The sequence below is a fragment of the Rissa tridactyla genome, chromosome 3 (assembly GCF_028500815.1).
Source record: "Rissa tridactyla isolate bRisTri1 chromosome 3, bRisTri1.patW.cur.20221130, whole genome shotgun sequence".
NCBI lineage: Eukaryota > Metazoa > Chordata > Aves > Charadriiformes > Laridae > Rissa > Rissa tridactyla.
The window spans coordinates 78,942,591-78,968,167 of NC_071468.1; the positions used below are offsets into that span (position 1 = coordinate 78,942,591).

Sequence of the window (25,577 nt, forward strand, 5' to 3'; positions counted from 1 at the left end):
CTTATGGCTTTTAAGATCCTTTTCTCTCTGTTGCTTTTTGTTCTATAAAAAATATATACTGTTGGAAGGTAACTTCTGGTCGCTGATTACCACATCACTGCTCTTAAGGGAATGAAATGGCATCTTATGAGCCCACTTGCTCTTGCTGGGACTGACACTGAGCAAGAGCATCACAGGATCCTTCCACAAGGGACAAGATGACTCGGGGCCAGGAGGCAGCTGGGTTGCAGCTTCAGCCCTGGAGAGGCTGGCTTGGGATGGCAAGGCAGCTTGCCTCAGTACCTGTAACACGTGATACTTCCCTGGTTTTGGAGCAAAAATTTTGCTCGGAGGACAGGGTTTTGAGTATTGTTAAAAGTTTCTGTATACACGGAGCCCAGAGCTTGCTAGCTGGAAGTCTAGGTTGCTTGCACTGCAAATGTCACTAGTTTATTTCAACACGCAGATTCTCCGCCTTGCACTGGTCCCTTTGGTTTTCTGCCTCCTGCCCACCCCGAGTATAAGATATAAAGGCAGAAACATTAATTTTGTCTATACAAAGATTCAGATAAGGCTTGGTCTCAGTTACAGTTGCTGATGTTTGAACAACCATAGGTGTTCGAGCCCTTGACTTCATAGGAATAGCTGATCTTTTTTCACTGGTCAAAATGCCTTCTGCTTCAAACTAGGGTAAAACTCAGCCAAGCCAACAGGAGCTTCACTCACCAAGTCTCAGAGTTAAAAGCATTCACTACTAGATAGATGGCCATCAATGGTGTTTTTCCGAAATTTGAAAAACTCACTCACCACAATGCATTAACAACCTGTTATACATAAAAACATTTGTTACATCTGTTTCATATTCCTTTTTCTACATCAAACACCTACATCATTTCTGATACAACCTGCCCCCAAGTCTTGAAAACCTTTTGACTCAATCATACATTATCTAAACGTCAGGAATATTTTTACCTTCCTTAACATGCTTCAACTTCAAGACTTAACTGGAATGTCTAATAAAGAAATGGTAATATGCTTAATAATGTGCTTAGATTCATAACATATACTAATTATGTTTTATGCTGTAACAACCTGTACTTACAATTGCATGTCATATTTTGGTTCCCCCCCCGTTGTTTTCTGCTCCACTTCACTTAAATTTTTCAGAAACTAAGTACTTCTGGAATGACAAATTTAAGAATTATTAAAATTCTTAAGACTAAACTTTAAGAATTACTCATATAAACTCATTACCGTCACTTTTAATTTAAATGATGGCTTTTTCAGGAAAAGGGAGCAGCTCCCTTCCACTATGCCCAGCTGCAGATTCCTTCCTCCATCCTGTGTACCAGGTCTGGCATTCATCTGAGTCATCACTAGTTTAGGTAGCTAAGCCAGCACAAAATCAATTCCACAAAAAAAGGGTGGGGTTTTGGGGTGTGTGTGTTTGTTTGTTTTGCCTTTAAAACAGTCTTAGCTGCTGAACTGACTCATGCTGGAGCAGAAAGAGCAAAGCAGGTAAGACTGCTCCTCCCGATGCAGCTGACCTAAATGGGCTAAACCACAACGTCACATCGGACCCTGAGAGTATCAGTCACCTAAACCTTTAAAAGATACATGAAGTTTAGTAAATAATAGTAATTTCAAAGTATTTTTCTTTGTGGGAAGTCACACACTACTATGGTCAGAGCTCAGAGGTACACAGATGAACTCTTCACGGAAAATTTGGAATTTGTGACAAAACCTTTTTATCAATAACTACAAAGGCCAGTACAGACTTCTCCTCTATACAAAAAAGAAAAATCAATTCAAAGTGAAAAGAACTTCCCTGGGAAGTAAATCTATTTGTATTAACATAATATAACAAATGTATACAACTCATTATCTAATAAGCTCATTAGCTGATGAGCCAATCAGGATACTAATTTTTTTCAACCTGTTTCTCATATCATCTTCACACTGCGGTTGATACATCCATTGCCTCCAAAATCATGTATTAGTAAATGCTAACATACTGAATTAGAGATGGCAACTACTGTTGGAGTAAGTCTGGGTAAACAGCTGAGCTTCTTAGTAACTGGGAACTAATATAAAGCAGGAATGAAAAAAATTTCTGAGAAAAGATTGAGCTTGCAGAGCAGTGAACCACATGGCTTTAAAAATTATTGCCATGAGATCCCCCAGAAAGCAATTAAGTGACATGAAAAGATATTTCTACATCAGTATTGTATTACCGATGATAGCTCACACAGTGTTTGGAAAATATATGCAAGGAAACAAAAACTACCACCCTGGGTAAGTTCCACTCAGACTGTGGATGTGGCTAAAGTTAAGCACATTCTTCATTCAGTGTATTACGAAGAAAATTTTCAGCCTCCTGCAAGAATCAGTAACCCTGACAATCAAACATGAACTCACATTTTAGACTGTAACTGTGGGCTCATCTTCACTACTGTTAAATCAATTGTACTTAACTCAATTACAATGAGGTAATTACATTAACATGAGTCAGTGCATCCACACATGGCATTTGCACGTGTGCTCAGTGAATTGCTGTTACCTCCCACATGGCACAAATACTTCACTCCATCACATTAAACGGTACGCAGATGAGGACACTTTCACCAGTGGTTCAACACAGCACAAAACCATGCTGCTGCCAAACGCCTCTATCCCACTTGCACGGGGCAGACCTAATGCAAAGCTGTCCTTAACCAGGTACAAACTAACCACCGTGTGCGTTTACCCACCCACTGTAGGGCCTCTCATCTTTTAAAAATTTACTATGGCCTAATCCTTCTGGGAAGGAAACAAAAATACCTGTCTTTGCAATCTGTTATTATTAAACAGAAAGGTGAGGAGAAAATGAATAATAGAAAATAAAAAAAAAAATCAACAAAACTGTGTGTTACAAAAATTTTACCGTTACAGCAAACATTGTGATTCATGGGCTCCTGACTACATCTGCTGGCAGCCACATATGCTCCACCATCTCCAATTCTCTCCTGCCTCTCCACCCCTCTGCATCTCAGGCTGTGTATATGTTGCTAATTAAATAGCTCAGGCAGAATTCCCCGGCTCTGAAGCAAGGTGGCACAGCATAATTTAACATCCATCTGACACAATTCTTTCCTTCCCCATCTCTGCCCCGTCCCCAAAAGACAGGGTAGCTATGCTCAGACTGCTGGCCAGAGCGATGCCACCAACCAGCACATGCCCTTTCGGCCAGATGTGCCAGATGCAGCAGCAGGTGCTGTGGGGAGAAAAAAAAAAAAAAAAAAAAAATGATGACACACTACCTCTCACACAGCACGGAGAATCACGCTCCACTGCCTCAGCCTGCTCCTGACCCTGGTTTATTTATCATAAGATGCAGTCTTAAAAGTGAGTAATACTGGTTCAGTTAATAAGAGTGACTTTCTGCTATTGATAAGGCAGGTGACTGCAGTAAGTACATTTACCTGGCCCATGCCTTAATTTAAGTAAAAACCTGTGTCCTGGTATCTGTGAGCACAGCTCAGCAGCAGTCCTCTCTCACTCATCTCTGGATCCTGATGGAAATCTCTGCACAACTTTTTAATATAATCAACAAGCAGTTGCCAAGAAACTGAATCCATAGTCATATGGGTAAAAAGCAGACCCACAGATACAGAAAAATAGCAAACTAATGCAACATGTATTTTCTCTTAAAAGACTATTTAAAGTCACTAAACACAATATTCAGGAGATTCTAGAAACAGATACTGTACCTATTTCACAAAACTTCTGAATGCCTCCCCTTGTTGTACGTGGAGAATCATGACTGATAAACACAGAAAACGTAATACCAACTGCAGAATACATTCCCTGGTGTTCAGGTGTATGCCATGGTTAGCAAATGGTAGGGCTAAAACCCTATCAAAGGGAAGATAAAAATCCAAATAAAGATGGATATGACTTTGGAGATGTAAGGACAAGAACAATGTAGGTTTCTTATGTTTGTCAAAGAAGTACTTTCTAAACACTTTTAATAGCTTCATAATCTACTAAAGTAGCCAGGTACAAGCATACTTTATCACAAAAGTACAATATTTTCTGCTTATATTCTGCAAATTAATATATTCTGAAATGTTCTACAGAACACTGAACCCAGAATACTCATGCCAAGAAATATGCTTAATATGTTAATACAAGGTTTTAAAATATCATTATTACAAAACACCAAGTTAAGGTCAACTTCTGAATGAAAAGTATATTTATGCACAGATTAGAGAGATGTTGTTTCTTAGGAATAAAGAAAAGGTATTCATTTGTAAGGACCAATTAATATTTAAGTTGTGCCTCATGGTTTCCAAGCGTTTATCTTAGGAAAACTTGTTTAAAATGCAGAAAACCATTATTATTCTATTTGGTGCCTACTTGCCTTTTTAGATTGAGAGTGCTTTTAACTATTCTTATTTTTTCTGAATTGTGCTAACAAATCACAATAAAAAAACAGAGCTTAACGAAATCTATTTAAACATTTTTTACAAATAGTAGTGTTATCTTTCAATATTAAATGTCAAACAATCTGTGCAAAACCTCAAGCCCTGGCTTATGACTATGGCATTATTTTACAGATAAAACAGTAGACTTTCGCTTTCCTTTTGCTGCCTTTGCAGTCTTTTTCCTGATTTGTGCACTCACGTTTTAATCCAACAGTGGTATTGTCTGATCTTACCAGTGTCCTGTGTGGCTACAAGCTCACACAGTGGGGTCAAGAGAGAGCACAACCAGAAAACTTGTGAAAAAGGAAAACAAAATGGAGGAGGGGCACCCGCTGAAGATAAAGGAAAGCCAGCAGAAATGCCTACAGCGAACTCTGCATTTTGTTCAGCTCTCCCAAAGTAGTGTTTCCTTAACGCTACTTCAGAATTATAAAAAAGGTGTTAAAAGAAAAACTTCCTTGGTCAACCTCCCCAAATTTCCAGGGACAATTCTGAAATTATTTATTTACTTTAAGCTATATCCTATTTATACAGAAATCAAGAGCTTATGGTAAAATGCTGCCCCACAAATCTTAAGCTGATGGGAGAGAAAACAGTTTATAAAGTTTCCTCTTTGTGAAATTAGAAATTTCTTTTTGCTCAGAAAAGGTAGATATTGTTTCATTTTGTAAAATAAAGAAAATCCTGTCTGTGCAAATACCTTCAAATGGAAATGAAATTTACATTTTATAGTTGTTTTTCAAAGATCACTTTCACAGCTAATACTCCCTTTAAAAATATTTTCTCACATGGAGCTTGCTCTTTCTTACACTAAATTTTACATTTGTTTGCAACACACCTTCCCCCAACCACTGAAAAAAAAAGATGAATTGCTTACTGTTAATGTCACCATGGTAACTTATTATAACTACCTGAAATTTGGAAATCAATAATGACCTGAAGAACAACCTACAAATAAAGATAAATGGTATTTTGTTCACTTAAGTCTTTGCTAGAATAATGTGCCAAATAATCTAGTTTGTTATAATATACCCAGTATTGATATCTTCTTATTCTTATCTGTGTGCCAGAAACAGACATATCTACTTCGGTCAATCTTATATTAAGACAGTTGTGTACAGTCATGATCTGTATAGACCATGTACATAAATATCAGTGCACAAGGCACACAAATCATTGTTTGCAAAAGGAAGTGTCAAATTACTTTAATCAACCATCAATCTATGCAATATATGAAGGTTACTGAAAAGTGTAATGATTTCTTCACAGTTACGCGTTGCAGTTGAAAAGAATATTTTTAGTGCCATTTGGCACTTTTTCTTTCCAAAATAAATATCTAGATGCATTTACAGAAAGAACAGCTACAAATTCAAGCCACATATAATTTTATATATGAAAGACAACTTTATTGTGATGATCCTGATCAAATGCTATTAAACATAGAGCTTTGCTACTGGATAGGCTCCATTTATCAGTCTATCTGTATAAGAGAAGTATTTCCCAAAATTTCAGGACATATTTTTTTCTCAAGTAAAAGTAGCCACACACAGCAGTTTCTCCCAAACCACACTGAACCTGCCCAGTACAGACTGTCAGCAGTGCCCTGAAGAGCTACCAGATCTCTTACACTCCCACTCTGCCCATCCTTAGCTGCACGAGGCTACCCACCCCTGCCAGAAATTATACGTATTTATTTTTATATATATGTATTAAAAATATATATAAATAAAGGCTCCTTCAGTTTCTGTACATTGGTGTGCTGTAATTTACAGTGGCAACATACTGTAATACCTGTGGTACACTTTGGCCAGACACAGCACAACTTGTGCCAATAAACAATTTCAAGAAAATCACTCCTGCATTTTATTAGCTACAACATCCTTCTGACTTTATATTAAAATAGCAGCAACCAGGCCTCAAAATTTTCCATGCATCTACTAAATCTGCCTAGGTTATGCACATGTAGCACTCAGTGTAATTTCACTGATGCTGCACAGACAGAATTCAGTCCTACCTGCTCTCAGACAAACTAAGAGCCCGTCCTGCAAGTTGCCGCGCAAGGGAGTCCCGCACAGAGCTCACTTTGGGACCTCGATCGTCATCAAAGACCAATGAAGTCCAAGTGACTTCGTAACTCTGCAGAGTTCAGAAGTATGGCACAGGTAACCAGCGCTTTGCAGCACTGAACCAATACCATGAAGGACAAGTACATGCATGAGGAGAAGTGTTTCTTTACAAACACTTCTTGGTTCTTTCAGGACAATTCAGTGGTTTATTTCTGTGAAAATATTTTTCAAGTGTCCTTAAAAGACAAACAAAAATTACTGCTACAGCCTGCTTTGAAGCAAAGCACCAGGAGAGAGGTTATTTATGGCTTATTTGATGTAGTACTGGTTGGCCCTGAACCTTAGTCAAAGTAGCCACTGCGTTCAGCTAATATACATTACATAGGGTCTGCTAAGAAAGTTTAAATCATGGTGACTCTTCAAGAAAGCTTAACTTGATCCTCCTGTAACATTAAGTCAAAGGTGAGCCAGGCAAAGGAGACAGTTCAAATATACCTCTCTAGTTACTCACCAGCAGGGCAGTCACAAATTAAATGTCGCCAATGGCAATGGAAAACTCATTCCCAAATATTTCTATTTTTACAAAAGTTACAGAAATAGATACATCCACTATTTGCAGGACTGGACTGTTAGCATCTCTTTCTAAGGAAATGAATGCCACACCAAGCACAGCACTGATACAAAGTGCAGTCACAATAAGCGTACGCCAACGAAGACAGAGGTTCTGTGACATGCAGTTGTGCAAAGTCTTGCTCTGCCATTTTTTCCTAGCTAGCAAGTTTAATCCATGAGAACGAAGAGAAGTTCAGGGAACAAGACCTCCCATTTCACTTCGGCTCAGTTCCTTGAAAATGACACTCTACCACTGTCCTGACACCAAACGGAGTGGTTGCATTCTGCATTTCCTCAGGCTGCATGATTCCGCCGTTCTCCTCAAGTTAGCTCCAATTTTCATGCATGTCCTACGATCTTGCTGATACAAATGAAGTTCAAACATGCAAAATACGTTATTAGTTTTCAGCTCAAAGAGCTGATTGTAACTCCTCCTGCAGCTATAAGGCAGCAGAACTGACACTGAGTCCAGGTGGGAACATGAGGCCAGGGTGGAGGAAGGGGTAGGTGGGATTGCCTCTTCTAGCTCAAATCTACAGTTAGGTGGTTTAAGGCAATAATGAAACTGCAGGGTTAAAACAAGCAAGGATTTTCTCCAGGAAAACAAAACCCAAAACTTAGTGTGGTGTAACATCTTTAGCAAACAATTTTTTCATCAATATTTATAGAGATGCTTACTTAATTTAAAAATAACCATGCAGCATAATTCTGGGGCCCACAAAACCAGCAATAAAAAGTTTGGTACGTATCAACCAAAATGCCATTAAAGCAGTGGTGTATGGAGTGACAATTATTGGGCTCTCCGAGATTGCTGATTTTTGAAAAGCATTTCTACCACTTGGGATTGTAAAAGCAACATTTAACGTTAACCTTAAAAAAGAAAAAAAGGCAAAGACTTTTTACACAGAAAGGTTAAAATAAGTTGCCACACCCAAGGAAACATTATCTAAATATTCCACATATCTGACACGTACAGTAAAACAACCCTAAGTTTAACTGAAAATCTGCAGCCAGACAGCATACGTGAATTAATTAAAACTACAGAAAACCTGAGACAAAGTTATCTGTACTTGAGATGTGAAATACTTCTTGACAAACACTTTCAAAAAGCACGTCACCTATATGAAGCTAACAAGACAAGTAAAGCAGCCTTTAATCCCTCCACTACTTTGAACCAACCACAGCAACCTTAGGGTTCTGTTGGTACAAATTCACTTCGTAACATACGCATCTAAAAAATCGTTTGCAAGTAAAAATGTTATCAGAAAAAAAACTATGAGACTCCAGTGAGCTGGACACTGATAAGGAAGGAAGGAGCGACTGACACAAATGTATCATAGTGAGTGGCACTGCACCAAACCCCTCTCATAGGAGAGACTGTCCCTGAGGGGTGAATCATTGCACACCATGCACTGCCTAGAAGTGCATTTTGTATTTTCAAACGTAAAAAAACTTGGTTCTAATTATACTATTATAAACTACAGTCAGAGAACTTGTAAAACTGCTTTACACAACTCACCCACATAGATGGAAAAATCAACATATTGAGACCAGCGTTATTAAAGACTGCTTGATTTTATTTCCTTTGCAGCAGAACTGTTGTTGTGGAAGAAATACATATATTTCACATATTGTATACAAACTGTATATATATATATATGCACATACTTCATTTTTGTTTTTAAAAAAGAAAAAAGCTAATACTATCAATCCGTTCCTCAACGTAAAAAGTATTTAAGTAGTGAAACTACAGTTCTTACACAAGAAAAAAAAATAAAAAATCCAATTGAGTCCACACAGAACTTTGCCCAAGGCCAGACTAAAGCAGAAGACCATTTTTAAGGGGTGAATAGTTATAAAAGTCACATATTTAAGGTCCTAATCTTGAAATGCTTATTTACGTGACTAGTTCTTACTTTAAAGAAGAGGTGTTTGCAAGATTGGAATCCTACAATCATTAATCTTTTTGAGTGACTTTTTAGCATGAAGGACTGTGTTCTCCTTCAAAACAAACAAAAGCAGATAATTCTCCTGAATATTTTGCAAAGCCTTTCTTTGTGTTGTCATGTTACAACACTCAGAAGTTAAAGAGAAATTGTAAGCGATGACGTAGAACATGGCTGCAAAGTTCTAGCAAGTTTAAGAAAAAATACTGGTTTTTGGTAAAAATGTAATAATTTTGAAAGTACAAATATTTCTGTAAATATGACTATTTCAACACAGTGTGTTATTCAGCAGCATGTTTTGCTTGATCATGAAAAGAGGAAGTCTAGCTATTTACTGCGATGTCTAAGAAAATCACCAAATGTCTAGCTTTCTCATACCCACATTTAACTCTCCACCCAGTATTCTTTTTACTCTAAGCGTCAACGAAGCAAACAACAAATGCAACACTGAGCTCAGGTTTCATATGCTCCTTAAAAAGATGCTGAATTTGGGTTAGAAGCCGTTTTTAACGCGGAGGGAGAAAGACCTCACCACCGCCATCCCCAGGCTCTGCAACCCCTCCATTGTCACGCCTCTACCGCCGTTCCCGCCGGGCCGAGCTCCCAGGCCGGGCATGGGGCTGGGTGGGCGGCTCGCCCCGGCCCGAGCCTCCTCAGGAGCCCCAGCGGCCACCGACTGCCCGGCGAGCGAGGCAGCGCTTCCCCCCCAGCCCGCCCCGAGCTAACCCTGTGGGGTTGGGGGGATCCTTTCGGGGGCTACATGTCTTCAACCCCGTCATAACCAAAGGTGTAGCAGGGGAGGCGCCGTGCTTCGAGAAGCCCCGCCGCCGCCAGCGGGCCCGACCGGGCCGCCCACGTGTGCCGGCCGCCTCAGCCTCGGCCTGCCCGCGCCGCCTCGTCCTCCCGGGGGGCGGAGGAAGGGGCAGGACCCCGCCGCCGCAGAACAAAGGGTGGCATGGGCCGCCCTCAGCCCTCCCCGGGGTCTGCCGAAAAGCGGCCCTGGGCCGCGGCTCACCGTAACGAGAGCCCGGGGCCGCGGCGCGGCCGCGTCCGCCGGGCCAGGCCGGGCCGCCCGCCCCGCCGCCATCTTGATGGGCAGCCCCTGCTCCGGCCGCGGGCCTGGGGCCTGCTGCGGCCACCCTGGTCCCGCGGCCCGGGTCACTGCGCGGGGCGCCGAGATGAGAGCGAAGCGTTGGGTCCTTGTTTTAACCCCGGCTCAGCCTACAAGTGCTCACGTCTTTTGACAGCCCCCTGTACAAGCAGATGCTACCATGGCGCTACGCCTGGGCATAAATAGGAACAAGCCTCCGGGGGAAACGGCAGCGTTTTTGAGCGCGCTGGTATTTATTTGCCCGTTCTTTAATTCGCATGTGCTGTAATGCGCTCCGTGGCTGGTGGCGAATTGTTCCTGCAGCACGGGAAATGGCGCCCATCCCCAGGGCAGGGCCCTGGCGCTCTGGCGGGTGGCAAGTTGGGGTTTTACTGCTGGCAAGAGGCGGCCCAGCGCTAAACCCATGAACCTGTTCAGCAGTGCTGCCCCCGCCGACGGGCCGGACCCTTGGAGATCTATTTTTGATGCATCATTATTTTGATTCTCAAAGACACTAACCAGCATTTCCAGTTTTGCACTGCGTGCCTTTTTTTAAAAAAAAAAAAAAAAGAAAAAGAAAATAAGAACGAACACCAAACAATTTAAACCATATTAACACAGTAATAAACCGAACGTCTTTGAATCTTTCGCATCAATCGCTTCCCTGGGCCGTACCTGACCACCCGGGTTACAAAGGGCCGACGACCCCTCCCGCCTGGCCGCTGCGCCGCCGGCGGAGGGTTCTGCCACAGCACGGCCACCCCTCTCACTCCTATCCTGTCACCCCCTCACCCCCCCGGCGGCGGATCCCTGCGCGGCCAGGTGCGCGGGCTGCTGGAAAAAAAATAAACCTCGAACGTCGGCGTACCTCGCTTTCAAATACCCGACTGCCCACCTAAATCCTTTAGGCTGTGGCTTGGGTTTATGCTGCTACGTTACAAATATAACCCCCCCCGGCATTCCCGCCTGTTTTGCCACCGGCATGAAAAAGAGCGGAACGGGATCACCTGTCCTTACGTCAACTGACCAATTCATCTACATTTTATAAATTTGTCACCGAGAACAGGATTCCAGATAGTTCGTACAGCATGGTGGCAATGTTTTGCTGTTGTTTACGTTCACAGTGATGATCTTCGATAAAAAACAGGCCTAAGAACAAAACCAACAACAATTTTGCAGCAATTCTTCCATTCGTGCATGTTTTACACGCCGAGAGGTGCTAACAGCATTGATCCTGCACACCCTTCGTTACCACAGCAGCCCCAGGCAACTTTTATATTAGAAGCAACCTGCACCCACTTGAATATTACCAATTTACAATAAACACAACATTTATACAGGAAAAATCGCAGCTTATCCTTTGCAAACCAGAGGTTTTCCTCCATCCATGCCAACCGTGGCCACGGCAGAGAAGTCAGTATCTGGCAAATCTTGTCGGCAAGCGGAAAAATTAAGACACAGAATCTTTACTTTTGGCCCCTTCTAGATACTAATTACATGATTTCGCAATGCGCTGATCCAAAAGGGGGACTGACAAACATAAAAAACCACTGTGACAATTAGCATCGGTCTCTGCCGTTCCTTTATGCAGCAGAATCCAAACTGAGCTACATCGTTAAATGTATTTCCCAAAATAGGCATGAACAATGTAGAAGATGAAAACAAGACTTGTATGCAAGTATTTAAGAAATCCTGTATTAACTAACGGTTAATATTTTCATTGTGTTTTTTTTTATTTGCATACTGTCTAAATTATTTTTTCTAATTTAATTTATTAATGCTCGAATGTAGTTTTTTAATGGTAACATTTTATAGCAACATTGTTACCAGAAAGCTCTTTATAGAATTAGTCAAATTCGTGGGAACCAGACATTTCAAAATCTGAGCATCCGGTTTTGACAAGAAAATATTTTGTCTAATAAATGTGTCAAGATTATTTTACAATAATGTAATTAGTACTTTTCAACAAACCAATTTTTAAAGGAATAAGGATTACTGTCTTTCGTATACATTTAGCACGTATCCTTAACATTTGATTTACTTCCACACAGACTTTTAATAAAAATAAATTATTTGCTTTTTTTGTCCCATCATCTTAAAATAATTGGCAATGAGATGTGAGCGTGCCCAGAAGAACAACGTGCTAGCAAGATGTACAAATTCAGATTAACTTTGTTGAACTGTTGGAATTAAACAGCAACAAAAAAAGCCCATAGTAAAAAAGGTATACTAAACTTTCCACACGTTAACTTAAGTGGAGAAGACTATAGAGCAGTACACGTTTTTATTCTCTTACATATCAGTAAATAATTATCTGCCAAGTTAGTCCTCTTTTAGACCTGAAATGCCAGGAATTTCAAACTTGTCCACAAAATGGCCAACCTACGCTTAAACTAATGAAGACCCCGGTGAAAATGAACAAAGGAAGCCAAGGGAGTATCTTCTGCCACATAAGATGTAAATACAGAGGGGTCACATTTCTCTCAAGGTACATGGTTCAGCTGAATGTTGATGCAAGAAATTTAGATGAACATTCATATATGATAAGTTCATACGAATAACACTGTAATATAATTACTTTTAGGGGCATTTTAAAGATTGAGAAAGACTTACAAACAACGTGAAGACAAATACACCGAATGATAGTTGATATACACAAAACTCCCTTATGTTTATTTAATCAAACTTTTCTGTTTTAAATCTAAGCTTGCAAATGAAACTATCAGAAAAAAGTCCTTGAGGGAAATTGTGCATACCTACTGAAACATCTTGATCCCCGTTTCACTGAGATCACCTGGCTCAACATTTCTTCTCTTAGTAACATTTGGTCCTGGAAGTGTAGCTAAAATACACCGTACTTTTTAAATGCCGGTCAAAAGGATGGAGAAAACAGAAACTAAGCTAAGGTTTACCAGTTTTTAAGAATTTAATAAATAGATTATATTCATCATCCTAAACCCAGAAATATTAGAACAAAAATCAATCATTTTATGCCAATTACCTCAGGAGAATATAATATACTATATAGTTGCATTTCATGACACCTATTGTGGTCAGTGCTGGTTTAGCTCCGTGTAATGGACATACTATCAATAGAGAATAAATACTAAATTACATATGGATAAAAGAAAAAACACATTACAAAAGCATAGTATTCCTTTATATATAATTAAAACCAATTACTGTTTCCCATATGAAAAAAACTATATTAATAGTTTTCTAATCATTTTTCTAATCATAGAAAATGTTAAACATTGAGTATACTATCGAATAATGAACACTAAAATAATTAATCTTTGGCAAAAGGACAGTACTACAACTGTAGCCATTTTAACAGTCTAATCTTGGTCCATTTAGAGTTGTCACCAGTTAGAGAAAGGAACACTGAAGGAAGAAGTACTATCTGTGTGAAAAAGAATAGCAATAAACCCACATAAGCATGGAATGGGCTATCACTTTCCGATAAACTATCAATAATTGTCAGTAAAAAAGCTACTATATTACAAAAATGAAATAATCTGCCATTTTTAAAAGTTTGTAATTGCTTAATGAAAAGAAATTAATGAAGATGAATAAAAATTCTTCGGGGAAACCGAATCTACCATTACATTATTAAACATAAAGAGATTTTGTTGCTCAAAGCAGGCTGCAGATTAATTTTGAAAAGTATTTACTATCTTGCAAAAATGTTATATAGTCATTAAATGCAAAGACATCATATAAAATGGAAAGTGCGGTTTTCTTTTTTTTACAGAAGTCATTGTCTTTACTGAAGGCAATGTAGACATAGATCAAATTTAAAGGAACCCTCTGAATCAGAAAGTTTTGAATTTAAATAACTTTAAACATTTTCAAATCTGATAGATCAGATTTCAGAATATTTAGTAATTATTTTTTTTTAATTCTTGAGGAAAAGAAGGCATTGCTAAAAGGAGAATCTAATAGCCAACTTTCTCAGTGTAGATAAGAGACTATAGCGCAGGAGAATGAAGCACGCCTTAGTGAAAGATGTGGTATTTACTGCTGCATTAAGAGTTTGCAATAGCGTGAATTAATGCTAACAAAATCCTATTTCAATTAGTCTACGCAAAGATTTTATCTTCAGCTGTACTATATTTCTGCCTGAAAGTCTTGAATATGATTTTCATCTTGACAAGGCACCTTTAAAATATTTTTCTCCCTTATCATCTACAGTTCAATCCCACAGTCCTCGCTTTGTGACTAGTCCTTTAAAGTTAATGGTGACACAAAGAGGTTTTTTAATAGAGAACTTTGCATTTCTGATGACTGTTTATTCATGCACCTCCTTCACATCCAGATCAACCACCTTATAAGTAATGTCTGTCTTTAACAATTATCACTAATTTCTGAAGCCAATTAGGAATGCCTTTAAAAATTATTTTACTTTTATCTTTGTTTCTAGTTGCAATAGTTTCTAAACCAGAGTCACGCACAATGACCAGGATGCCCTGAATGTCCTGTTAGTTAAAATCCGTGTGCGTGCTACAGCCACACACACCCCTACGCAAGAAACCATGCATTCCTTACGGGGTTAAATTCCACCCTACATTTCCAGTTTTTGTAAAACACGCTACATGAAAACATGAAACAAATGTGACTGATTCATATAAAACAACCATTAGAAATGTAACACACTTTAACGAACACACATGCACACACTGTCCCAAAACCAAACAATGAAGCAGACAAACAAATAAGAAGTTAATTACTGTAGTGAAGAACTTTTAAGCACTGTGGCGAAATGGGTATTTTTTTTTTTTTTACTAACTGCATTTACAAATATTTGAGGCCTCCAAATCTGTAAACTGTCCATCCCCTCCTGTCTGGACAGAGGGTTCAGCTACTTTCCCCCTCCCCGTAACGGGCCGGGGAGAAAGGCAGGTCATCAAGGACTCTGCCAGAAGGGTTCCCATCCTTCCCCTCGTGAACACACGATACTGCAGTTACAAAGTTTTTCACTTTTCCTAACACCTACCACACATCCTATTACCCCTACCGGAAATCAAAGGCCCGGTACAGGTGGCCCAAACTGGCTCTACATTACTCAGTAACTAACCGTTCAAGATCCCAACGTGCTTTCAGTGCAAGGATGAACTTCATTCCCCTTCAACAGAACCTGCCTGCACGCATGGGGAGGCGTCTTTTTCACATCGTGAGGATTTCACATACCACTTCTACACCTCTTTCCTCCTGTGAGGGAATGATTTGGGGCTGAGCAATTTTTCAACAGGAAGATAAAAAAAAAAAACAACGAAACAAAAACACAACCCACATCATCATCAGCTCAAGAGCTTTTGCATCAAGGCAGCCTGGCAGATTAGTGGTCAGGTGAATTTAGGTAAGACGTTAAAAATTGTACACTCACGGTACCAAAAAAGGTAGCATATTGTGAAAAGTATATACAAATTACATAACTGTGAAGTTGATGCGTTGACTTCATGTTAAGTTGTATCATTTTAAGTTAACTTTCAATTAAGCAGCAATGACCCAAGCCCTAGTTTACTACTCTACATTTTAGGCACTGTACCAGGAACACCAGTGGGAAATCAGACCACAATACAGCCCTCAAGTTTTTGACCACGAAAAGCACACCTACAATACCAAAAGGACGTGAACTACATACTTCCAGTAAGAACATTCATATAAGTGACTTAAAATCCACTCCTAATGCTGTCTAGTTTATTGAGCAAGTTTCACAAATCAGTGAGACCATGTCACGTGAAAAGATTGAGCGTAGTTTGGCCCATCAGACCTGTAATATCCGCAGGAAAAGAAAAGATGTCATGGTTTCAGTACATTAAGGAGGAGTTTTTGTTTACGGTTGAAATAATTCTGAACTTTCCATTCACTTGATGTACTATTGTTTTTAATATTGGGGGGAGAGGGTAGCAAACACGTTTGTGAATAATTCTTTGATCTTATTCCACTTCAGTGTCAACAATGGCTAATTCTCAAGCTGTCTGTAATTAAACAGGGTAAGACAGCAATATATATCTATTAAATACATGGGTTAAGCCCTCAACTACTCCCAAGTTTACAGAAGTCAGCTTGGGTCTATTAGGTAAATTCTAGATGAAAACTTTTATATATTTCTTTCATTTCCAATATAACGAGTCTAAGAATATTCAGAAATTACTACACATGGTCAACAGAGGCTTTTTAAAACCCCGTATTTCCACTAAGATTGTATTATTACAAATAGCCCATAAAACCAACCAAGATTTTGATTACTAGCTTGCAAAACACAGTTGTAAAATGAAATAAAACATTTTTAAAATTATAGCACACGTGCACTATTAAGAGATTTTAAAGACACCTGTACTTTGAAAAAATACAAGTCCATGTTTATTCTAGTCTACTAAAAGTACACAAGGGCTCTCGTTTTTACTCTCAGTATCAGTCCAGGGATTATTTTGGTGCATGTATTTATATAACCATAAACAAAGTTATAACACAAATGTTAAAGTAGCCTCAAGTGACACTATAATAAAAGCAATCTAGGAAAAAGAAAAATCCCTCTACACTGCATACCTATAAATTACCATGACTAATTAGAAGAGGGCTTCTCTGGGAATTATCTTTGATGGGAAAGCCACTATCAGCTATGTTCGTGAGAAGTACACACTTATGAATGTAATAACATTAGTGTTTTCTAACAGAGCATCATAAGATTGGTAGTAGTCATGGCATATTACTTTGATTTTGTAGACAAATTCATACACTCCAAATATTGATTATACATGCGTTCACTCAGATTTTAACAGGTGAAAATACTAACCTATGGTGCTAACAAAACCAAAAAAAACCTTTCAGCCTCCCTCCTTCCAAAAAATTGAATTCTAGCACAAGGTTACAACTTTGGAATGCAACGTATCCATGGGATTTTCTTGGCTCCTGCACTGGTAATAGAATATTCTACATACTTTCAGACAAGTAACTTTGAAAATTAAACGCATCGATACATTTTAAAGGTTATACATATGGAATAATCAGGGAGCTATATTTTTCAGGTTATCCACAAATTTCTCTAAGCTCTATCTGCTAAAAGATATATCCAAATTATTGTGAACATGCCCTGTAAATATACTTACTTCTGTTCTGTAGAAGTAAGAAACACAGATTGTTCTGATGAATCGAAAATTCCTTCTGATTTTTTGCTTTTGTTTTATAAATAGTGCTGTTTTAAAACTGCAATTCAAAATATTTCAATGCCACAGCTTAATTGTAATGAATAAAAAAAAAAAAGAAAAAAAAATGAAACATATAAGATTGAACTGACGCGTAACCCAAAAAAGGTTCCTCAAACATTCCACTTCCAAGGAGAGCTCAGATGCTTGCACTCATTCCACCACCCACAAGTGCCCTTTTTCTTGAAAAGTCACTAACACTTCTGTTATCTCCCCATCCCCAGCTGAAGGTAACACCATTATTCTGCCACTTTGCACCAGCGGAGACTGCAGCTTCGTTCACATTTCTGTGACAGCTTCCAGCTCTGTTTTCCTCCCATACCTTCAACTCACACCCTGGCAGCTCCTTGTTTGCATCCTTGGCTGCCCTTTCACAGTGCCAGCACTGTCCACCCTTATTTGTGGGGAACATGGGGTTCCTCCCATATGAAAAATTATAAAAAATCAGATACGAACCCCAAAGTTTCCCCAGCTGGGTTTGCCATGCAGCCGCTTCACAAACACTTATGCTAGCTAGCTCAACGGGGGAGAGTGCTATCAAAGCTCTTGAAGCTCACTTAAGCAGCACCACTGCTGCCAAATGCAAAAGTAAAATCACGGCCGTGGGACTCCCACCGAGAAGGGTGGCTTGTAGGAGTTTCAACCTCCACCTGTTCCCCACACTGCTGCTGCAAAGCCAACTCAGCTGCTTGCAGAGCAGCTGCTAACCTGCTGCATGTTACAGCTTTGCATGTCAGGGGGGAAAAAAAATAAATAAAAAAAAAAAAACCAAAATCAGTGCCAGTTTTCCTTAATACAGTGGTCTGTGAAACTTGCAGCAGTTTCCACAGCTGCTCCTCAAGCAGCTGAGCCATCTCTGGAGTGGGGACCCGGAATTTCCTCTAGCCGTCTCCCAGTGAGTTAACCCCCCATTTTAAGTCAGGGCCAGCCAGAAAAATCTGAGGAAAGAAAGGCTTGGACAACAATTTCTCCAACTAAGCATGCTCAAGCAACCAGAAGCACTTCCCCACCTTCCACGCAGAAGTGTTTACTGATACTCTGCTGATGTACAAGCAATTGAAGGATTCACTGCTTTCACCAGTGATACCCGGCAAGCAAAAGCTAGCCCAGACCTGTCCTGAGCACTGTCCCTTAGAGAGAGCGAAGCGTAATACTTTTCCATCAGTCATGATAACTTACAGCTGATTTAACAACAGGGGAAAAAAAGCACCCTTAAATACAGGGAACAAAAAACATAAGCAGTACATCCTGATTTCTTTGTATTAGTTTAAGAAACACAATAAACGGTCTTTACCCTCCAGTTTCTAGAGTCTTTACCCTCCAGTTTCTAGATTCTTAGGATCTTAAATTATGTCTTTACAGTCACTTTTATACACCTTTGTAGAAACTGATGAGCCTAATTTTGCTTCTGTTGATAATTATTGGGGAAAGATGTCAGGCCTCTACTGAGATGGGTTACATAAGGAAGATTAATTAAACAATATTTGCATGGAAGTATACTTTGTAAAGAGTCTAAAACAAAACTCTGGATGGGTCTAGATATACTTACTACCTCAGTAATGTCGTTGCAAACCAGGACAAGCAACAATAACAACATTTTTTCCCAATTTGACAATTCATTTCCTTTTAGCTTTGGTTCATGCATCTGCTTTGATATCTTATGTTTGTGCCCCAGACAAAATATCCTCTTCCTCACAGTATCCCAACCCCTGTGCACAATTTCCTCAGTCTTGGAGAAAAGGAGGATAGTATGCTCTGGAAAGGGTGTACTTACTGCTCTGCCAAAGAGGGAAATCTCTCTTAAGACAAAATAGTCCCATTGCAGGCCTCTGTTTTTGGGCCACTTGTGATTTTTACTTGTCAATCTTTAAGTTTTAAACTTCTTCAGCAAAATCTGATCTGGTTCAACACCATTTACGTTTAATGGGACTTGCCATTCATTTAAATACTACATACGTCTATCGATAAAAATGCACTATAACATTGGGTTTAGATGTAAATTGATGAAACCTGGGAGGTATTTCCACAGATGGTGGCTCCATAACCTAAACACCAAATTACAAGTTTTTTTAGACAACCATCTTAAACCGTCAAGCTCAGTATTTTGCCATCTGTCTGTGTGTCTATAGGTAGGACTTGAAATGTAGGACTGGACCTAATTAGTAGCCAAAACACATTAAAAAAAAAACAACAACAAAAAACAGGCTGTACCACTCCACACCACAAATCCATGGTCCCCATAATTCAAAATCAATTTTCTCTATATGCCCCAACACAACTGGAGAGTGCCAAAGCTTGGCTTTGGGTCTCCAGCTGTTACCCATTACAGATTCTACACGGGTTGAGGCTGCCAAGCACACTTTGACACCCACATATTTAGGAAAGGTCTGATCTCTGCCGGATCTCTGACACACATGCTCAGTGCAGACACACATTTACTACCCATTCGCTTCCTTCCTCAGCTTCCCTCTCTAAATCCTGCTAGCCACTTTTGTTTTGATTAGGAGTGGGCTTGCCTGGTCCCCAGTAGAAGTCAAAGATGACAAGTTTGTAACAGCACAGTCCTGCACAGAGACTTCTGTACTTCAAATGGGCATTGCTGTGTCATGGGCAAGCCCATGTTAAATACAATAAGGTGCAATGTAATATTGATCCCACTTGCTTGCCCAGAACTTCCAGTTATCCTGAACAATTAAGTAGCTTTTTACAGGCTCCTAATAATGCAGTAATGTAAAAAATGCGCTAGATGAATGAAGGTATCCTTGCGAAAGCACAGGATCACAAGTGTCACATAAGAAAATCAGCATTCAGCGTATCATGCCATGCCCAACTTTATCCTAGAAAAAGTTGTTCAACTGTGCCTAAAATACTAGGAATTTAAAGAATACGCACCTAACTCATCATCAAAAAGGATGATCAGGTCAAATTAAGGGGAAAGATGTTTCGGATGCTGTTCACATGTCTAATTTTCCATTTATTCTTCTGTTTACAATCATAACCAAATAATCTTAGTAATTTTCCCTCCTTCTTTTGTTATAGGTACTTGCAAGAATACGAACATAATTTATAATACAGAAACAATAGTGCAGTGCAGAAGGACTCAATGAGAGAAAAAGGGCACTCTTCCATTTTTATCAAATCTTGTAATAAGAGTAACTAGCAGCAACAGTAAGAAAGTTCAGATGAAAGTGAAAAACTTAAAACCAACTGTGTTCCTTTTAATGGAAAGAGAAAACAAAATACACCAACTCCTGCACGCTGCTCCTCCCTTCCTTCCTCTCCCCATCTCATAAAAGAGGATCCCAAAGAAGGATCATGTTTAAGGTCCCAGTTCAGAAATCCTCTATCAATCCCTTAACACAGTAAGAATTTCGATACAGAGCCAGGTCCCAACAAACATCTTCTAAACTGAGCAACCCATCTCATCCTGAAAGACCAGATTACTCAGAAACAGAACATAAAATGATAACCCTTGATATTCACAAACATGCATTTAATTGCATCTATTTACATCCAGCACCCCGTTCTTCATTATCATCTTTAACATCTGGGCTTCGTGCTAAGCAAAGGAAAACAGACATGTTTCTAACATAGTCCATACAAAATGTCTGCAAAAAATAAATCCACAGCATTTTTGCCTTACTGCCAGCATCTAAAAAAGCTGTACGTGTCAAAGTAGTGTGTACAATTTTGAACATGCAAAAAAATTCTAACAATCATCCATTTATCTGATTTTATGGAAGCTTGAGGTCATCTTAGTCCTTAGCAGTGAAAGCCTTTTTTCATGGCCATCACAAAAGGTTTCACTCACTTTGCCTCTCCAGGCCGTTTTACCCTTGACGAATAGATCTTTTTCTAAAATTTAACAGGAGCTATTCGCACATAACTACGTGCGGAACTCACATCATAAAAGAGAAGCAAACGATATTATTCGTTCTATGCTGACCTATTAAAAGTCCAAATGACAATACTGAGCCAAATTCAGGAAGATGCACATTCCTTGGATTTAACAAAGTTATACGGGACTAATACTGCCACTCTTCATTTTTTTGTAAAAAAACCCAAAACCCGGTGGACTAGGCACATTGCTGCACTGGGCATGGCTTGTCTTCAAAAAATTAAATAGTTTTTAGGACTTGTAATTGTTATATGACACTGAATGACTCAAACACACGACTTAAAGATATAAGCTGTATCAGAATAAAGCTAAAAAAAGACAAGAGTGTAGATGTTTATAAGTGTAGCCTATTTACATTGTACACACACACACAGATGCACGTATATAATGGCTGATGTGTTTCTACCTTAAATAATGCATCTAGCTCTAGGTACTTCATCACCAGATGGGTAAGAACAACCTGAAGGTAGTTCAGAGAAGATCAATCAAAACGATTAGTGCTGAAGGAAGGACTTAAAAGGTAAAGTGAAAAGCTCAATACTGCAGCTGTTTCATGAACAGAACTTTCATTGGATGAAGGGGAAGAAAAGTCCAAACAAAAGCACCACCCTCTAAAAACATATCGATATATACAATTAGTGAAGCACTGACTTCAGAAAACATAACTACAATCTGCACACAACCAAGGGGGAACTCCAAAGAAGAAAGCAAAATTATTTATTGCAAGAGCAAAAGTCTAGGTATAATGAGCTTAAACCATTACAAGAATTTTGACTCCACATCCAGTAAGTTTTTGCTCATAGCAAGATCTCATAAACTGGACATAACCTCACCAAGAAAAGGTAAGATAAGGAAGTAAAAATATCGTTGCAGGGTTCAAGCTAGCTTTGACAGGACTTGGATAAATAAGATACAAACTTCTTTCCTCTGCTTAGACTGTCTGATTCTATACAATGATACCAGTAGCTACAAACATTGTAGAACAACTGAATGTATGCATCTTAAATATGCACACAACTTAAATAAATGATGAAGTGTTTTCAGAGCAGTTTTGAACAGCAATATTTTGTTTCAAGAGATTAATAAACATCTTTGCCTTGAAAAGACCTTTTCACATGACTAAATTTTTCAAATTAACGAAGCTAATAGGAATAGTGCCTAATCGCTGTTCAGACGACAGACTCTGCTGTACAAGCAGCACTGTTAATAGCATTACTGATTTAAAGACATTCTTATGCTCTGGCTGCTACTGTTACCACTGGTCAGCTAGTCAGCTAACACAAAGCATTCTATATAGCGATATAAATTATCCAAAATGTACTCTGAAACGAAATAGTTACTGCTTCTCCCCATTAAAGACAAAAATTCTGCCTTTGACTGATGGAAAGAAGATTCATTCCACCATAAAGTTTATGTATATCCTAGATTTCATCAGAAAGAAAAAGCTGAGAAATGTATTTTCTTTGTTGTAAGAGCAATCCATTACAGAATACTAATAAATTCACTCAGTAAGAAATCTAAGTAATACTAAAAGTGACTGAGGCACACATTGCACAGTTTATGTGCAATCAAACATGCTATTTTTCATTGCATTTTACACTGTGATGTATCTTAGAAACCTAAGGATATCGATAAATTGTAAATTATTGAAGTGTAAACAAACATGTCTAACATTTCCTTCTTGTCCCCTCCTTTAGGGGCCACAGCTGAGTAATGACTTACAAATTTACCACATACTTTGTTATTATTTTCTATGACTATTTTCCATTACGGAACAGCACACCTTGTCTAGTATTACTTAAATGTATCACGTTATCATGCAGTTCAACACTTCTCTATTTCCACAGCTCTAAGAATATCTTTTGTTTCCAAATGCTTTTTTTTTTTTTTTATCAACACCACTTCTATGCTTCAAATGTTTGTCTTCTATTATTTGTGAAGCAAAAAGAATTACATGGAAGCAAAAAGAATTACATGTATTAACACAAAATTAGATGAAGAAAAAGGTTTTTTTTATCCATAAAGTAAATTTACAGAACTGTAAAGAGCAAGTTCATGACTTTAAAAGGCACAAAGAAGGGAAGAAAGGGAGAAAAATAGGAGGAAGAATGCTCCTCCTTTGATAAGTAACTCATTCATTCAGTTCTAAAAAGAAAAAGCAGCAGCAAAGAGAGGGGCACCTCATATGCCAGTACAAAGCAGGAAATGTAAGAATTTAATAAGTTCATTATTGGATTCCACGCTTTGTACATAATTCCAACTGCAAACAGGTAATATTGATGTCCAGGCCCTTAGGTATAGGGTACAGCACGATCAGAAATCCACTCCAACACCGCAAGGAGCAAAGGCAACATGCCACAGCAGCAGTACTCTAAATTTCAGTCACCTTTTCATTAACCTAATGAAAAGGGTATTCTTTAAAAAAGCCTGATGAAGGTTACCACAAAATATGGCCGGGCCACCAAAAGGAACACTAAAAGGGAATCACTATATAATCATGGAACACCCCCCTGCCCCCGTCATTGACAACGTCATAGAAAATGGACAACCACGTAAAAAGTCAAGATGCCTTTTTGCCTCCCTAACATGGCCCTGGCCAAACCCAAAATGGTCTCTTTACCTGATAGGGCTCTGCTGTTCTCTGCTCACAGAGAAGACGGGTGAAATTCAAAATAGCGTTCTTGCAACTGGAGACTAACAGAAGGACCAGGGAAGGTCCACACACGCTCCTGCTTCACAAACCACGCTACAGACCTTGGGAAAAGTTCCCTTAACTTTTATCGTTTTCTACGTATGTTGCATCTGAAACTCCTTTGCATGGAGGTATTCATACCAGTTTCCACGTACAAAACACGAATGCTGCTATGTTTAAAAATAAAAACAACAGCCACGCACGTCTTCTCTCACAAACAGCTTACACAGACCCTGCTTTTGATCCGATTCCTTAATTGTTACTTCTTCCCCCCCCAGTAAAGAATACTTAAAAATCAAGCAACCAAACCACACACATGCTTCAGCGTATCACCACAGGGACGCTCTCAGGTCTGAATTACTGCAAAATAACGCTATAATTATGTCTTAATTTCACTAACTAATCTCAGATGAGCTTTTAAAAAGCAATTCAAGGTTTACAAGAAAAGCATCTAAAATTGTATTCAAATGTTATCTGTACAAAACCCGACATTTATTTATCCTTTTGCAAGCTTAATTTTAATCAGTTTCCAAGGAAAGGCATATCTGCTCCTGATGAGTCTGGTGCCAAATGATAAACCTAGATAAAAAGAAAATGTGGCATTTGAAAATAAATAAAAAGCACAGGAGAAGTTTCTAACCAAGGAGTAAGATAGGAAGAAACAACATTATCTGGCCACAGAAACTAAGCACAATCTAACGACCTTATTTACTGAAATTGTACACTGCCAACAAAAACACGACCTAAGGCAACTTTTTAATTACAGATGGACCTAAATACCTAGGAAAAATAGGTTACTTCTCTTCACATGAAACCGGAGTCCCACTGAGCTCAACCAAATGTGGCAGGCTGAGATGGAAGACAAAAATGGGTCTTACTTGGTGTACAAAGACATCAACTGGAGACTCCAAGGGGCTTCCCTCTCGGTTGCTCATGGAGATGAACCCGAATCCCATTCTCACATTGAACCATTTGCAATGGCCGGTTCCGTGCAAAACCTGGGATTCCTCCTCTTCTTCCTGCTCCGGCAACTTCCCGGGCTCGTCTCCACCTTTACTCGCCCCTGCTGAGGAAGAGGGAAAGGCGGGAGGGGGTGTTGGGGGGTGGGGGAGAAAAAGAAGGAGGGGGGGACACAAGATGCAAAGCAAAGAGTTAAATTCTGGTAACATCCTTTTGCCACCGTATAAAGGAGTTACTACAGAAGGGGGAAAAAAAAAAAAAAGAGGCGAACAAAACAAAATCAAAAGGCAAACGGCGAACAGAGCTTATTTTTTCCTAAATCCTAAAATAAACGACGTTCCCCCAAAATACCTAAAAAAAATAAAATCACCGGAGGTTACAGAGAGGAAACACTGCGTACGGCGGCTCTCCCTCTCTCTTTGCCCAGGGCAGCCCACGTTTCTGTACATACGTGTATTTTTCCATTTAACTCCATCTTTCAGCCACATTACAGCACGGAACGCGATACTTTACTTGAATATTGCTGGTTTAAGACCGATCCCATGTCTCAACAGAAATTCTCAGCCCAATTAGTCTCTCCTCGCAAGGCGCAGGACCGGGGGGCGAGGGGGGAGGCCGGCCGAGGAGGGGTGGAGGAGAGAGAATAAGCAAAATTGGGTA

The 25,577-nt window shown here is 39.3% G+C and overlaps 1 protein-coding gene across 2 annotated transcripts in view; it reads right to left on the bottom strand.

The window, feature by feature from the left end:
- The window catches only part of LIN28B (lin-28 homolog B), an 85,793-nt gene that overhangs the window by 54,258 nt on the left and 5,958 nt on the right, over positions 1-25,577 (bottom strand). Inside the window, exons 1-2 of one of the 2 annotated variants that reach the window (XM_054196432.1) lie at positions 25,288-25,366; positions 24,836-25,023 (exon numbers count right to left, since the gene is read on the bottom strand). In XM_054196432.1, coding sequence (XP_054052407.1) covers positions 24,836-25,023; positions 25,288-25,366 — 267 coding nt within the window. Of the gene's footprint in view, positions 1-24,835; positions 25,024-25,287; positions 25,367-25,577 lie in introns of those variants that run through there. The other variant, XM_054196433.1, reaches the window with a different exon arrangement.